At 40.8% G+C, this 16,966-nt stretch overlaps 1 protein-coding gene and 2 long non-coding RNA genes across 6 annotated transcripts in view; 1 reads left to right on the top strand and 2 right to left on the bottom strand.

Annotated features, from left to right (window-relative positions):
• The window catches only part of LOC138948979 (uncharacterized), a 411,010-nt gene that overhangs the window by 226,257 nt on the left and 167,787 nt on the right, over positions 1-16,966 (bottom strand). The gene's annotated exons all lie outside the window — the stretch shown is intronic.
• LOC138948969 (retinoic acid receptor RXR-like) overlaps positions 1-16,966 on the bottom strand; it is a 157,020-nt gene that overhangs the window by 23,959 nt on the left and 116,095 nt on the right. For 2 of the 4 annotated variants that reach the window (XM_070320654.1, XM_070320655.1), the window contains exon 2: positions 381-747. In XM_070320654.1, the coding sequence (XP_070176755.1) occupies positions 381-747 (367 nt within the window). Of the gene's footprint in view, positions 1-380; positions 748-10,374; positions 10,545-14,456; positions 14,835-16,966 lie in introns of those variants that run through there. The other 2 variants (XM_070320657.1, XM_070320656.1) reach the window with 2 other exon arrangements.
• LOC138948978 (uncharacterized) lies at positions 4,246-8,701 on the top strand. The gene is made up of 2 exons (XR_011450133.1): positions 4,246-7,074; positions 7,320-8,701. It is a non-coding gene; the product is annotated as an uncharacterized lncRNA (long non-coding RNA).

The raw sequence follows: 16,966 nt of genomic DNA, 5'->3' as shown, positions 1-16,966 counted from the left end.
ACATTGCTCTAAAAAAACATTATCAGTTACTATCTCTGTTCCTTAATTTTTAATTAAAGCTAACAAGAAAGGGGTACCATCCAGCACTTTCTGCTTATGAAGACAAATCTTTCTTCAAACTTTTATGGCCAGCATGAACAGGAACTAAGGACAAAGTGTGCCAACAAGAGAAAGAAGGTGACAGGTCTGCTATAGATAACTGTACATGAAACTGTCAACGTTTCCTTCATTTGTAGGTATTGACAACAAATCCAAAAAACAAGAAAGTTTTCAGAACATTTCATTTGACTTGTAAACGCCATAATGCTTTCCTTCATTTGTTGGTATTGATTAAAATTCCAAAAACAAGAAAGATTAGTTTTCAGAACATTTCATTTTACCTGTAAACACCATAATGCTTTCCGGAGGCTCTGTCGCCGCAGATGGCGCATATGTGTTTGTTGTGGAGAGAGGAATGTGGCATGCCAGGGGAGGAGGTCCCTGTGGGGCTGAGACACATCATGGGGGGTGAGCCCATGGAGGAGGTGGGGGAGTGCATCTGGGACGTCATGCTGCCAGGACCGCCGGGTGAGGGCTGGCTGGAGGTGGGTAACCCCGGCATGCCGGCGTGTCCGAAGCCGAAGGGGTAGTTGTTGAGGGCGTTGATGTCCGGCTTGACGTCCTGCTGGTGCTGGCCCATCATGCTCGAGTGGCCCATGTGCATGCCCGGCATGCCGCCTGGCCCTGGTCCGCTGTTGTCCAGCGTGTCTGAAACACAGTGTCATAGGATGTCAACACAGCGTCATAGGATGTCAACACAGCGTCATAGGATGTCAACTCAGTGTCATAGGATGTCAACACAGTGTCATAGGATGTTAACACAGCGTCATAGGATGTCAACACTGCGTCATAGGAGGTCAACACAGCGTCATAAGTCAACACAGTGTCATAGGATGTCAACACAGCGTCATAGGATGTCAACACAGCATCATAGGATGTCAACACAGTGTCATAGGATGTCAAAGGATGTTAACACATTGTCATAGAACGTCAACACAGCGTCATAGGATGTCAACACAGGGTCATGGAGGTCAACACAGTGTCATAACATGTCAACACAGTGTCATAGGATGTCAACACAGTGTCATAGGATGTCAACACAGCGTCATAGGATGTCAACACAGCGTCATAGGATGTCAACACAGCGTCATAGGATGTCAACACAGCGTCATAGGATGTCAACACAGCGTCATAGGATGTCAACACAGTGTCATAGGAGATCAACAGTGTCATAGGAGATCAACACAGTGTCATAGGAGATCAACACAGTGTCATAGGATGTCAACACAGTGTCATAGGATGTCAACACAGCATCATAGGATGTCAACACAGCGTCATAGGAGATCAACACAGCGTCATAGGATGTCAACACAGCGTCATAGGATGTCAACACAGCGTCATGGGAGATCAACACAGTGTCATAGGATGTCAACACAGTGTCATAGGAGATCATCAGCAGACTGGACATCAAGAACAGGCATGGGAATTGAAAATTGTAAAAAAGGCGGAAAATTTATAACTGAAGACGCGAAGCGTCAAGTCGACGGCGCGAAGCGCCTAGCCTTACTAGGGGGGTCCGGGGGCATGCCCCCCCGGAAAATGTTTTCTCCAAAGAACCCAGATGGTGCAATCTGGTGTCATCTGAGCTCCAAGTTTGCCATTAAATTCTGTTTTTAGAATCAGAGTTTTTAGTACAAAAATGTACCAATTTTTGCTTTTTTGAAGAAAAAAAATATATACATGTATTATATGGTTTAAATTTAAAAAAAAAATTGATCTGTTGAGAAAAACAGGACAATGTAACTTGTAACACAATCTGTGCAATCTGGTTTACTTTCAAACATAAAAGTTCAATAACTGAGGCGGGCGGTTGCAATGCGTGAACAAAGTACGGAAAGTTTTCGCGGGCTTTTGCGCAAAGGCCAAATTAACCGGTGTTTTTTTTGTGTGCCTCACCCCTTTATTTTTTCGGCGGACACTTTTGCATTTTCGGCGGAACAAAAAAAAAAATCGGCGGAAATCCGCCGTTCGGCGGACAATTTCCATGCCTGCAAGAAATAATCGGAACAACTCACTCTTCTTTTTCCTACTAGTTCTAGGTTTGCTGACTGCAACTCCCACGTGCACTCATGCTGGTTCATGGGCATTATTTATGCGTACACCTGTTTTTCCCCACACCATTTAGGCAGCCATTCATTGTGCAGATATTAGTATGACAGCAATTACCTTCATTATGGATTAGGCACACACAAAAGTCTCTTGTTTCCGATTTCGTGAACGACGCTATGTGTTCCTCCTCTAACCCTAGAACTTATTTTGATCCTTCAAAACAATATAATTAACAAGAAGAGCAAACGCTCGATCGAGTCACTTTCGCAGTTCTGAATATTATATGAGGCATCAGATGGACAGGAAGAAATTGCTATTCACAACACAATGAGTCACGTTCACATAAAATTTGAGCCCGGTCACTTTTATAGTTTCCGAGAAAAGCCCAACGTTAAGTTGTGTGTTGCCGAACAGAAAAGGCTAGTTATCTCCCTTGTTTTTCTGATAACGTTCGTAAAAGGCTACAGATGTAAATACTTTGATGTAAAGAATAATCCTACAAAGTTTCAATCACATCCGATGAACTTTGTCAAAGAAATAAAATGTCTAATTTTTCCTTTGACGCTGACCTGTGACCTTGAAAAAGGTCAAAGGTCAACGAAACCATCGTTAAAGTGTAGAGGTCATTGGAGGTCACGACTAAACAAAATATGAGCCCGATCGCTTTGATAGTTTCCGAGAAAAGATATAAAATGTCTCATTTTTCCTTTGACGCTGACCTGTGACCTTGAAAAAGGTCAAAGGTCAACGAAACCATCGTTAAAGTGTAGAGGTCATTGGAGGTCACGACTAAACAAAATATGAGCCCGATCGCTTTGATAGTTTCCGAGAAAAGTCCAACGTTAAGGTGGTGTCTACGGACGGCCGGCCAGACGGCCGGACAGACTAACACTGACCGATTACATAGAGTCACTTTTTCTCAAGTGACTCAAAAATGACAAAACTTCACTTTGCATACTTTACTGAAGTTTACAAGGAAAGTTACTTTTCTCCAACATCCAGGGGACACATTTCGCATGATTTCCCACCAATGAAAAGCCACATTCCCCTGTGTAAATACAAAACAAAAATTCAATAAAAAAAAATAATGAAAAAAAGTAACCAACCAGACTTTTGTGTGTGTGTGTGCCTAAACTAACCGTACCACCAATCAGAACAATTACTGTAATTTATAAAGTACATGTATACTGCCAGTGTCACCGTCAGCAAAGCTAAATTTCCTCATACCTCATTACCTGCTCGTGACTTGTACATTTGTAATGCAACTCAGCATTGCGTCTGCCGTCCTAACTATGCTGCAATTCTTTTCCAGTCCAGATCTTGTGAAGTTGAAAGTGCAAGTTATTTTCGTTCTAGCTGTGAATTCCTACATGCCCAGCAACAAGCACACCCTGAACAAACTGCCTCAATGACAGTGTAATGGCAATTTGTGAGGTTTTTTGTTTGTTTGTTTGTTTATTTGTTGCTTAACGTCCAGCCGACTACGCAGAGCCATATCAGGACGAGGAAGGGGGGGATGAAGGGGGCCACTTGTCAAGCGATTCCTGTTTACAAATGCACTAACCCATTACTTGTGTCCCAGCAGGCTTTAGTAAAACTAAATTAATACCTACTGGAAGATTACCAGTTTCCAGTATGTTAAAATAGGCTTAACCTATCTACTGCTGGACTTACATCAGAACACTAACAGATTAAACTATACATGAATCGCGAGACAAGCGGCAAGAGAAGAGTTTTTTGGAAAAAATACAGGTGAATGAGCAAGAAGGCAGAAAAAAGAAAAGAATTCATGAAGAAAAAGAGAGCATGACAGGAAAGAGGAACCAAAAATCTACCTAACAGCAAACTAGAAAGCTCCTGCGGTTCCAAAAACAGGAGGGGCCTTTAATTTCATAACCGCAGTGCCCCACTGCGGGAAATTTGTGAGGTAAAGTCATGCTAATCTACTCAACCAGTAGTAACACATTACACAAGATGTTAGGGGGCTTTTGTATAGGTGGATTCCCTTGATAGTAAACATGCATTACAGAGACCCTAGGACTGTTGATTCGCATGACTGACTTTCCAACTCTAAACTCAATTTATGGACCCCCCCCCCCCCCCCCCCCTACTCATAATATGAGCCCAAAATAAAGCTTGACAGTTACTTTGATTTTAACTTTGTTAAAACGGATTTTGTGTGTTGTTGTTGTTTTGTCCTTTCTTTCAAGACATCAAGATATTGACAGTGACACAGAAATCCAAAAACCCTGATATGTAATCAGTGGATAGACCTTTACGCAGAATGCTTACACCTACAGTTATATTAACTTCCTCGACCTTTCACGTTTAATCCCTAGCCTCCTGTCACACACATACATTTTCATTACTCTCTCTCTGTAATATGGTCAAGAGTACAACAGAGCGTCGAGTGCCTGTATCACGAGTTAGTCACAAAACTAGCCTTGTAAAGGCAACCATTCTACATGCACCTCAATCAAACCTGTTCTAATCTGTTCAAAATAAGTTGATTTCAATATGCATGTCTTCTTGTGTTCAAATCTGTGTCTGTTGAGTTATATATCTGTGGATTAGTTCGAAAAAGTCGGTTGTCGGCGAAACGCGAAACGTGACACAATTCACACACTACACTTTGAAGCTGCATGTTCGCTTTACCAGAGACAATTTGAAACTGAATCAATCATATCATGTTATGAAAGACAAAACAGTTCAATGCAGGTTTACTGTCAGGACGAACGAATGACCGGCGATGTGTATAATTGCGTTCAAAGGACGGCTGCTTGCGCGTAACCGTCGCGTTAGTTTTTCGTACCGAGTTCGTCTTCATTTTAACAACGAGTTGGAAGTCTCGCGTAGGTGGGAAACAGCATGATTTTAAAGCTTCTGTCGCTGCCTTCATTTCGGCATAGGACTTTAAGCGGTTTCTTGATTCCACTCTACATAGCAGTCCAAGGGAAAAATAATTGAAAACCGCGTAAATGTTATGTTACGCGCATGCAACAAAAAACGATCCCTCACTAGGACGTGAACGAGATTTTGCGTAAGCGGCGGCCATTTTGAATATTGTTTACAAAAGAGCTGGTCACATGCTGTTTTGGTCGAAGCATTGATGGATCATTGTGGCGAAAAAGCATGAGGTAAGTTTTGCTGTTTATGGTTACGTTCATGCAGTTTTGTCAGTGAAAGACATGAAATGCAAGTAAAGTGACCAAAATACATTATCATTTTTATGAACAACGGCATGAACGTGAAAACAGTGTTAGCAGGGGTTATCTTAGTCGCATTTGGAATTGTGGAAAATGTTTGTTGATTTGTTATGAGCACATGTTTGTGAGTGACCATGCTTACTTTTGGTGTTACTGTTTTTAATGTTACATGCGTGAATATGTTTGCTTTAGGAGAATGATTTTTGCATGTTTTTTAGCGAGAAGACCAATTTTGGACGTAGTGTTGTGAGATCTCGAAGGATTAAAAAAAATTGTTACGACTTACCATTTTTTTACCATCTTGACGCGTGATTGTAACTTAACACGAAAGTACATATCGTTAACGTTACGTACAAGCAAGTGCTGCATTCATTTTAGATCGGGGAAATTTTAAAGGAAAACAAATATGCAATAATCTGAACATTTGCATTCTCGATGAATGTGGATGGCCCTGGTACGATCTTAAACCCAAGTTTGAATGTTCTGTTCGTACGTAACCTAACGCAATCACAGTGACAACATGCCCGTGTAAAGTTACATGCTAACTATCACCTTGTTGATGGAAACTGAATCTGCAAGTACCTGTCTGATTTTTCAAGATGATGCGTTTTGAATGGCGATCTTTAACTTCAGTTTGTGTTTTCGCCTGCACAAGGGATGTTTTAATGATATATGTGTTTGTATGTAACTTTACTCCATAAAGAGTGGTGTTAAGTTACACTCATGTATTTTTCATCACACAAGTTTGGTATAGCAAAATCTATTGAATAGGAGCTTTTTAATACAAATGAATTGTTTGCTTCATGGTAACATTTGAATTATAATTGTGCATTATGTTACATGCAGTAAAAACGTGCATGCAAGTAACTTAACACGACAAATGCATGTTATGTACCTGCAGTCATACTGACATTTTCAAATGGCATTGCTAAGATGAACTCAGGATTTCATTGACTGGTTCAATCCCACTTTGAAAGGTGACTGGATGGAAACAGTCAACAATTTTGCTTTTCAAACTGTTTAATGCTTCAAAATAGATTAAAGGTGTTTGCATGTAACATGACACCATAGGTTTTGTGTAAAGTTACTTTCAAACGTATCTTGAAGAATTTCACATTTTTGTGCACACTAATTGCACACTATAATGTTCAAAGAGTGGATCATTTAGTACAAGCATTTTTTTTAAACATGTGTTTGAATGTCACATAACACAAACATAATCATAGACTAAGGGATTATTCGGTGTTAAGTTACATGTATGAGTAAAAATTGCCGTCAACATAGTTTATTATCTTTTCTTTCTTTTCTGTGGATGCTTTTTTTTTAAGGCTGCTTAACAACCAAGATATGGTTTAATGCAGGTCAACAAACAAACAAAAACCCACTTAATCTATTGCTTGAATGTAACTTTACTCGGTAAAAACAAAAATTCACAAAGAAGGTGAGTGTTTTCAGACAAAGAGTGAATAATTATGTATTAGGATGAGTTTTAACAGTATGTGTTTGAATCACAATGTAACATAACACACACATGATCAACAGCATTAGGAATGCTATTTCAGGACACAAAAAAGTTTGTTTCAATCATCGGTCCAGCATTTAATTTTGTTTTAATTTTCTTCCTTCCCTGGACACTATCAACTGAGACAACATCCAGTGAAGTTTGCAGAACAGAGTGGTGTGGACTCAGCTGACAATACTGTGACCTGCATTTCCAGGGGTAAGAGTACAAGGACTTCAATACATTCAGGAAGAAATTGTGAGAATTGAGGCACTGGGGATTTATTTTTTTTGTTTGTTTCAGTACCGATGATACTAGTTTTTGTTTAAATGTACACGGATATATTAACATGCATGGTAATTTATGTTTAATTCAATCAAATTGATGATTTTCATGAGATTAGTTATGTGGAACTGGTACGCTTTGAATATCACCTCGGAATTTCTTGTTATTTTGTGTTGCAGATTCAAGCCCTCATTGGTGATGGTGCAGAAGTACATTTCCTGAAGAAACAGCGTGAAAGCAAACAGACTTCTATGTGTAGCCCTTTGTTCCCATGCACTAAGATTTCTGAAGCTGTACTGTTGTCATGTATTTGTTTAGCATGAGGTCAACCAGCCTAGATGCATTCCCTCCATAATAAAAAAAAAACAATAAAAAATAATACGAGTGGGTGGAACGCTGTTTTGTTAATATTTCAAAACTGTAGTTGATTTTCATGTATGCAGAGGCTCTTCTATTCCATCTGTCAGTGCCACATCTGTGGTTAGCAGCTTCATGTTTGTTTTTGAGTTCATGTTGTGCTGTTGTCTAGTTACAATCTGAAAGATAGGAAAGGCTGGTTGGTAGCAAAGTTTGGTTGGTAGGACATTTTTGGTTGTTGCCCAATGTTTTGTCTAACATTTGCTGTTTTGTTTGAGTATTTCTCTTTTGATTACTAAGGTGTAGCTGAAGTAATAACAAAAGTTGAATGGATATGTTTGCCTTTCCCTTATTCGGGATATTTTGTTTGTTGCCTAAAACTGGCTCTGAATCCACTTAAATTCAATTATTTCACTGTCTTAAGCACTCAATAGGTCATTCAATATTAAGAGAATGTTTTCTTCAATTACTAGTACGATTTAAGTGATTAAGAGGCTGTATAACAATTATTTCACCTTCAAATAGCACTACGTAGTTGGTGTAAAGTTACTTGCATACGTCTTTTCTTGTTATTTATTCTTTCCCTTTATCACTTGGACTCACATTTTTGGATGTGAAATATGTTTATATCTATGTATTTACTTGTAGAACATTTAATTCTGGATGGATTTCTTTTTCTGGTGAAAAATGGGTAAGAAAAAGGATAGGTCACAGTGTTATGTTACATGCATGTATTGCTAGGTTTTCTATTTTATACATTAAAACGAGTAAAACAATTGTTGGGATACTTTAACCTTAATTAATACTTTAACTGAAGTATTTCATACCTTGACAATGTAGGAGCCTTTAATACAGTACATTTACTTAGTCATTTTACCTTGAAATTAGGAACGCCTGATGTTGTAAATGCATGGTGCATTATAACATAATTCAGAAATTGGAAAAATGAACTTTTTCTTCTTACAATTAAATATAAAGATAAGGCTTAACATATTTGAAGACTTTTTGTTTGTTTATTTTACTTAAATATGTTACTTTTTTAACATTGTGAGTCAAATGTTCTGCTTTGTGTAAAGTTACGTACATGCAACAGTTACATGCAGTTTTCAATACTGTATCAGACTAGAACACTGTTGTTATGATTTAATCATTGAAAGTACACTTGTAGCAGGCTGTTAAAGTTAAATAAAGACCTGGAATTAAACTGGATTTGTTTTAAGTTGATGTTGATTGAAAGGGTCACGGTGTTACCGTTACATGCAAACCAAATACATTTTCTTCAAATACTACTCAGTAAATAGCCCATTTGAAATTTCTTTTGGTAGGAAGTATCAAGATAACTATATGCTCCAATTTAAGTAAAAAAGATTGTTTTATGACAAAATTATATTTGTCATGCTCATGTCACAGAGACTGGACACTATTCTGTACTCTTGACCATATACAGACACACACATGATTCTATCCATATCTTTTTCAAAAGAGCAACACCTGTAACAGATGAACACCACCACATGCCATGTCGCACCACTTGCCTTGTCAAAGACAAACAACAAGAAACGCCACAGTACTTCATTAGTATTTAACTAATAAAAGTAAGTAATAATTATTTACTGACTCCATACAAAACAAAATTAAGACTGCTTGTCTTCAAAGACTCAGCTTTTACAACACAAAACCAACTAAGAAAAATAATAATATTCCAGTTAATAGTTATCTGTAGATGTGTCATTCTTTTCAATCATCAGCAAAAAAACAACCATAAATTCGTCTCTGAGTCTTATTAACTCTTATCTTGCACAATTGTAAACTACATGTATTCCTCAAAAATCTCCAAATGTCAAGGCTGCATACACACAAACCATCAGGGGAAAAAAAATCCAATTACCTCTATATGTCATTCTTTTCAATTTCAGTCGACCGCAGAAAATCACCACCTCTTCTTCTTCTTTTGTGTTCGCAGAAAAAATACCACAAATCCTTCTTCTTTAAAGTTTAACAAAACTTTCATAAGTGTAAAAGGTACTTTCCACAGACCTCAGAATGTCAAGGTTTCCAGCACAGAAACGACCAGGACAACATACTGTTGTTACGGGTATGTGTCATTTTTTTCTGTCACAAGCAAAAAAATGGCTTTAGTGTAAATCCGTCTTTTTTTCTTTTGCACAACCGTAGACTATTCCTCAAAGAGCACCAATCTTCCACCTTGTCACAAACTTTGATGTGACCAGAAAAATCTTTCACCCATTGCAAAACTGCAGAACACATGGTCAGAAATTTGCTATCAGCCTGAACAAGCCAACATAGAGCTGTGTGTGACTGTGTGTTGGGAATATATTTGTATGCCACTGAACACCCTATTACTGGCTACAAGGCTGTTCACCCAATGAAAAGCCAGAGCATTCAACCAGTACCTGAGTTACCCTCCCCTGCTTACTGACATTCAACAAATTGTGTGTGTGTGTAACTGAAACTAGTGAAAGCAGAGGCACATGAAAACAAAATGTATAAAATGAAAACAAATTCAGTGTCAGTTGTCACCACTATCTTTCCAACAAAAACGACAGAGGGAGGGAGGGAGGGAGGGAAGAAAGAGAGAGAGAGAGAGAGAGAGAGAGAGAGAGAGAGAGAGAGAGAGAGAGAGAGCTAGAAAGAGAGAGAGAGAGAGAGAGAGAGAGAGAGAGAGAGAGAGAGAGGGAGAAACATCAAGTGACTCAGCAATCTGGGTATCTGACAAATTCCTTGGCTCTCAGACAAAGGCTTTACTTAAAAGATATGTTGGATAAATAATTAGCAACTCTCAGTAAATGAGAGTTTGACAATGACATGAACTTAATCTTAGAACTTTTCTATTAATTTAAAACAGTAAATACTCACAGTTCATCCACATAATTTATCAGGGGACTGCAGAACTGATCAGAATTCACATTCCTTGATAACCGAGAAGAAGAAAAGCTGAACAACTCCAGAACATCAACTTGATCATGTTATCTGTCTCCCGTTATTCAATCAATGACTATGAAAAATCAAGGCTCTGTCTGATGTTCCTGTTTCACAGAAATTAGAATCCAAGTCATAAATTCCAAGACATACACTCCATGTAATAGACACCACACTCTGAGACAACCAACTTATCAGCACTGGCCTAGAAAGCATAGACACAGATTCACACAGCAGACACAGCCTTCCTTTTACCCAGGCAAACGACATTCAGCAAACTGGGTCACAGCACTGTGCAACTGGAAATGTGTCAGAAGCATTAGCATATCTTGACATTTGGATACCATCTCGCCCCTTCTCCCTCTATCTGTGTTTAGCTAGGAGTATGACTAGCTGTAACTCAGAGGCACATGGACCTGCTAAAGCCACTGACTGTAGTGTATAGATCTTCTTTCAGCCACAAAGACTTTTGTGCCCACTCTTTCTCTCCCCAAGACCCCAGACACAATGGCAAACAAAAACTCCAATGGCTGTACTACATGAAATGGTAATGCAAAATGTTGCAGGAGAATCAGAATACTATCTGAGCCTTTGATCATGTAAAAAGTGTTGAGAAATCAATGTCCTCCTATTCGCAGAATGAATTTAATGCTAGTTTGCCACACTCTTACTTACGGGATACATGCTGGCTCCTACTTCGTGTACTACAACTAGTCCTAGTTAATAAGACATAACAAGGCATGTAACCACTGTAAACTGTATCACACACTGAGTGACTGACGGTGTACATTGTTACCTCATTATACATGTACGAAGAATAAAAATCTAAGATATTCTCTAAGCGCACCTGACCCTCCCTTTTTTTGTCATTTAAAAGTTCTCAGTTCACTCAGTTCCTTCATTACATCTGTTTTCTTTTTTGAAAATGATATGTTTTTCCATAATTATATATATTTTTGACCAAAATATGACATTTTACACAGATTGAGACCGTCAGTGTTCCTCCGAGACCACGCTAGTGGTCGAAGTGCACTGACTGTTGTTATCTGTGTAAAATGCCATCTTTTGGTGAAAAATACAAATAATATTTATGTATCGATCGATTCTGCTTGGAATTCATTTTCATTTTTCAATTGAACGTAAACAAACATACTCATTTTTAGTCTCGGCTGGCCGCCTAAATATGAATTTTTGTTGGACTCGGACGTCACATGGCTGAAACAGTGAAAGAAGGGAAATCCAATGTTCAATCGATACATTAGACCCTATTGGTAATCCAACTCCAAGCTCTTGACAAACTTCAAAGCAGTCACTGTAAAGCATGTTGTACACCGCCAGCGAGAGCTGCGAAGGCCGGTAATACTTTTCGAAGTGTAACAGCGTGCATCACTGCATGTCTCTTGTAAATCTCACGCCGGTTCCAGAGCCACTCCGAATAAAAAAAAGTCTTTTGAAAAATATTTTTGAAAAATGTTTTTTTCACTTTGGTGCCATCTTTATTTTATTCTGAATCAGTCCCCACAAAACAAGGTTTTCGTTTTGATGTCATGATGCAGTGACTGAATAACATCACCCCCCCCACACACACACACACACACACACACACACGTGTACACACACAATGCACTCATGTACTAAATCAAAACATCAAAAGAAGCAGACAGTAGGGTAATCTTGAACTTTAGCGTGTTAAATTCATAGCTCAGAATCCAGTGACATTCTTTACTTATTAAAGTTATTTTTGATACAAATTACAAGTCCATGTAACTGTAAGCAAGCCAAAGAACATTTGACGTGAAATTAATTGAAGGATTGAGCTCCAAACTTAAGCATAATTAATTAATTTAGTTGTACAATCGACGAAAATGCACCGAAAATGGCGTACGTTGTCAACCATGAGACATCATTTACACGAAAGAGTTGTCTCCCTTGTTCGCTCATAGTCATACGGATAATTCCTTCTTTGACCCATGTAAACGAAATGCATTCGTACAGTTCATCGGAGTTCATTCCGTAACTTCAAAAGGATCTAAAATTACTTGTTATGATTACAAGTGCAGGTTCTACAAATTTGGAGACTTAAAGGCACAGTAAGCCTCCCGTAAACCATCACAGAGCTCCCCGAGCGTCTAAATACAGTACAAGCATACTTCCATTTGAACGCTCACCGAACGGGAACATCCTGGCTGCTTTCTGTCGAGCGTGAGACATTTTCAAAGAATTTATTTTCGTAGACTTGTTCCGTTAACAACAACGGCGCCTCGTTTTTGCGCTAGACCTAACTTTTAAAATCTAAATAATAAATTGACAGCTTGTTACACAAACATTCTTTAATCATAAAAGAATTCGTTTTTCATCAAGACAAGATCAGAACAATTCGAAGTTGTGAAAGTTTAAAAAAAGAAAAGCCCGGAAGCAGGGTCACGCAAAGGTCGTAGCAGACGACGGCCGGTTTATCAGTGCAAATCGCCGTTCCTCTCAACAGTCAAAAGCCATCGCTAGAGTTCTTGTGAACCACAGCCGTTGTTTCGTGCATAAAAAAAACGTGCTATTGTAGATAAGCTCACGTCGAGTCGCATTCAAATGACTAACTATGACGACTGCATTGTGAAAAGGGAAAACTGGATCACACGGGTTCACGATGGCTCAGGGGTAAGATAAACCACGCAAAAATAAATTCTTTGAAAATTGTTCGCTCTTTACGGAGGGCACCTAGGATGTTCTCAATAGACCCTATCGGTATTCCAAGCTCTCGTAATCTCTCGCAAACTTCAGAGCATAGCAAAGCATGCGGTACAGCGATCTCGTGCGAGCTGCACAAGCCAAGGTTCGAAGTTCTCGCGATGTTCAAAGCATAACAAAGAGCGTGTCTCGCGAGAGCTGCTCAGATACCGAAAAGGTCTATTGGTGAGTGTTTAAATGAAATGGTGTTTGTACTGTGTGTAAAAACCTGACCGTATCTGTGATGGTTTACGGGAGGCTTACTCTGCCTTTAAATGCCTCTGAATTCTGAGCTATGAATTTAACACGCTAAAGTTCAAGATTACCTTGACCCAGCTGATGCCCCTAATCTACAGTAAAGAAATACAGTACACGAACTGAAAATGTCTCTATAAGACAGGTACACTAAAATGCACATCGCCCGCCTGATGTGTCACACTCACAGATGTTTATCAACTTTAAACTTCCGAAACTATCATGCCCAAGGCGAGCGCAGAATGTACAGTATTCGCACGTGCACGTACCCACAACACACACACATTCCTCGCATCCTAAGAATAAAGTGTCCCTTGCCCAGGGGCGGACGAGGGGGGGGGGGCACAGGGGGCACGTGCCCCCCCCCCCGAAAAAAAAAAAAAAGAAAAAAAGAAGAAGAAAAAAAAAAAAGATTTTTCTATGCTGATTCTATGACCATTTCTAAGTTCAAATGGCACCAGATGGCACCATTTTGCTTCTTTGGGCAAAAAAAATTTCCGGGGGGGCATGCCCCCGGACCCCCCTAGCAAATTCGGGCGCTTCGCGCCCATCACATTCACTTTCGATTCAAAGTGCCCCCCCCCCCTTACAAAGCAACTGATCCGCCCCTGTTGCCCCTCTGTGTTTTTATCTTGGAATGAGAGTTTTAGGACAGAACGGGGAAAGGAGTGCTCGTGGGACGCACAGGCACTCAGTGAATGACTAAATCGAATATCGGAATAACACACGTAAACGTTTTAATAGATAGATCTATGCTATTTCACTTCCAGTTCCACATCACGAGGCCTCATACGCTTTCGGCTTTGATAGTCTGACCACAACGAAAACAGCAGCTTAAAGCAACTCAAGCGTACACTCATTCACTCAGGTCCATGAGCGGCAACAGGGAACGAACCTTTCGTCGCAACACAGAGCACTTCACTTCACACAGAGAAAATAGCCACTCCAATATGGCGGCCGCTATCCCGTAAAAACAGGCCAACTTGCTAACCAACAAAGAACACCCTCATGCACTAATGGCGTGAGACTGGCAAAGCACTTACCCATATCCGACCGATCCATGGCCCAAGAGGTTCTAGAAAAAAACCGATCAAACAATTATGTTTCGGTGTCCGCGGCGTAACCACAAAAAAATCGTCGGGTCTCCCCCTCAGTGTCCCACATTCAGCCGTTCCCACAATGCGTCGCGCGCTGGCTCTCGCTCTCTCTCTATGCGGCATGTGCTTTTTTTTCCACGATGCGCACCACTCGCCTTTCTCTTGCCAGAGCAGACGACAGAACGACCGTTGTTTTCTTCCGTACCTTCGGCTCTATCAGATATCTATATACAGACTATTGATCTCAGAAGATCCAACCAGTCCAACACGTCTTGTCTTTATTTTATGTCGGAGTGGCAGCCGTTGGCAGATGGGTTCACTATGTTTCGAGGCCAAGTAGAGGTCAAGGCTATTTCGAGGCGAAACAGAGGGGGACAGGACGGGCTGTCGAAAAAGATGGAAAGTCAGCTTGACCTGAGTGAGGGTGATAGTTTCGGGGCGCGCCACTGCACTTTTCTACCTAATTTTGGACTACATTGTTGGTGTCACAAGCATGTCTGAGGAAAAATGCAGTTAACTTCTTATACTATTGTCATGTAACTTGTTAGCTATGGAGCTGAAGCGAGTACGGGAGCTCTCAGCTTTTGGGAAATGGGTGTTTTATCACTGATCCCAAAAGTCAGTGTCGCCACACCTGTTCCACACCCTGTTCGTCTTCCCCTCGTTCCTTTGTCCCAGCCCGTCCTTGTCTCCCTCCCCCCTCCCCCCCCCCTCCCTCCCTCCCTACTCCATCGTTTCCCGGGCCCGAGTTTGATTTTTACTGAGGAAGACGGAAACGGGTACTTTTCACACGGCCGGCACAGTCTGTGTCTGTGGCTCCACGACTCATGCAGTTCCTGGTCAACAAAAGACTTTTCTGAACTGATTTAAGTTATTGACGAGAGAGAGAGAGAGAAACTTAGTTATAGGTGGAATTTAAATTGAAAGCGTACACGATTAGGTGAGGGGTACTGACTACCAGAAAAGAGTCTGAAGCCGGGGGGTGGGGCGGGTTGTAATGGGGAGGTGTTGTTGCGAGGGGGGTGGTTTTCCTTCCTTACCGAGGAAATATCAGTCCAGCCTCCTCAGCCATTGAATCATTGAAATGTATTCTAATGCTGTACACTCAGGCCATAGGCCTTGATGGTTGTCAGTTACAGACAAGTCAGTTTCGATCTGACTTTTTTCTCTCAAGGTAAAATCTTAAACGCATAAGCAGACTTGAAGAAGAAAACAGCCACAGATAATAATAAGTGAAAGACTGCAGAAAGGCTGCCTTGGCGGACTGGAAGAACTTCCCCATACAGAGACCTGTGTCACTGTCACGATCGGGTGACAGAGACCAAGAAAGTGTCACTCGGTGGAGTGCCTGTTCTGGGTCGATCATGATAGAAAGCGCCTGTGCGTGATATTGGGCTACAGCAGAGGTTGCTGACAGTGCTCAATGAACACGGATGTTTTGTAGCGCACGAGTTTCACAGTGGTTTTTTTTTTGCTGTCATAGGGCTGACGGTTTTTTGCTGACAGCGCGCACGGGATTTTCAGGGATTGAGTTTCTCGTGTCTTTTTTCTGCTTGGGAGGCAGAATTGTGTATAGCTGGACTGGTTTTGTGACAAGGTCAGTCACGTGTGATTGGCTAGGTTGTCTGAGAGAGACACAAGAACGGCACACTTGACACCCAGCGGCAGAAGGGGAAGGATCTAATACACAGTTTCTAGAGTATGATGGTTTTTCACCGAATATTGTATTCGGCACTCTAGGGGAGCTTCCACTAGTTTTTCCTGTCTCACTGCCAGTACTTTGCTGAGGACAAGTCGTCAACATTCCTTCGTCGGCGATGGCTTTCGCATAAGGATTCGACAAGGGGTTCTGGAGGTTTTCGGTCACCGTTGACGAACAGAGGCTGTTCCAGGGAGGACTAAGCGGACTTTGCTTCCATTGAGAGTACAATCATAGGCTTTTGAGGTAATAAATCATTATTTAACGCTGTTGATGAGTCTGTGTTGTGGAATGAAATACTCTCTGTTGTTCTTTCCAGGTTAGCGCATAATTTACTCTCTGTGACGCTAAAATACTAATCTGTATATGGTTTTTGCAGATAGGGAGAGAAGGACGGAAAATGGCTGTTTTGTTGTTGTAAAAAGTCCGTTTTGTGCAGGCCCACGTGCTCGATGAGATATTTAAAGATGACATGTTTTAAGGTGGTGGGTGAGGGGTAGCTGACATGTTTAGTGCACCGATGCTTTCTGTTTGCAGCCTTCGTTTCGTTTCGTTTCGCTTCGTTCGCCTCGCTTCGTTACGTTCCTGTAACATCTGCACGGCTGACTCTGGCGGGAACTGTTGAGGCTACGCTAACCAGGAGACCGGCTAACCAGGAGACCGGCTAACCAGCGGACCGGCTAACCAGCGAACCGGCTAACCAGCGGACCGGCTAACCAGCGAACCGACTAACCAGCATACCGGCTAAGCAGCAGCA

This window comes from Littorina saxatilis, linkage group LG15, assembly GCF_037325665.1.
Source record: "Littorina saxatilis isolate snail1 linkage group LG15, US_GU_Lsax_2.0, whole genome shotgun sequence".
Taxonomy (NCBI): Eukaryota; Metazoa; Mollusca; class Gastropoda; order Littorinimorpha; family Littorinidae; genus Littorina; species Littorina saxatilis.
This window is presented reverse-complemented; position numbering and strand designations above follow the sequence as displayed.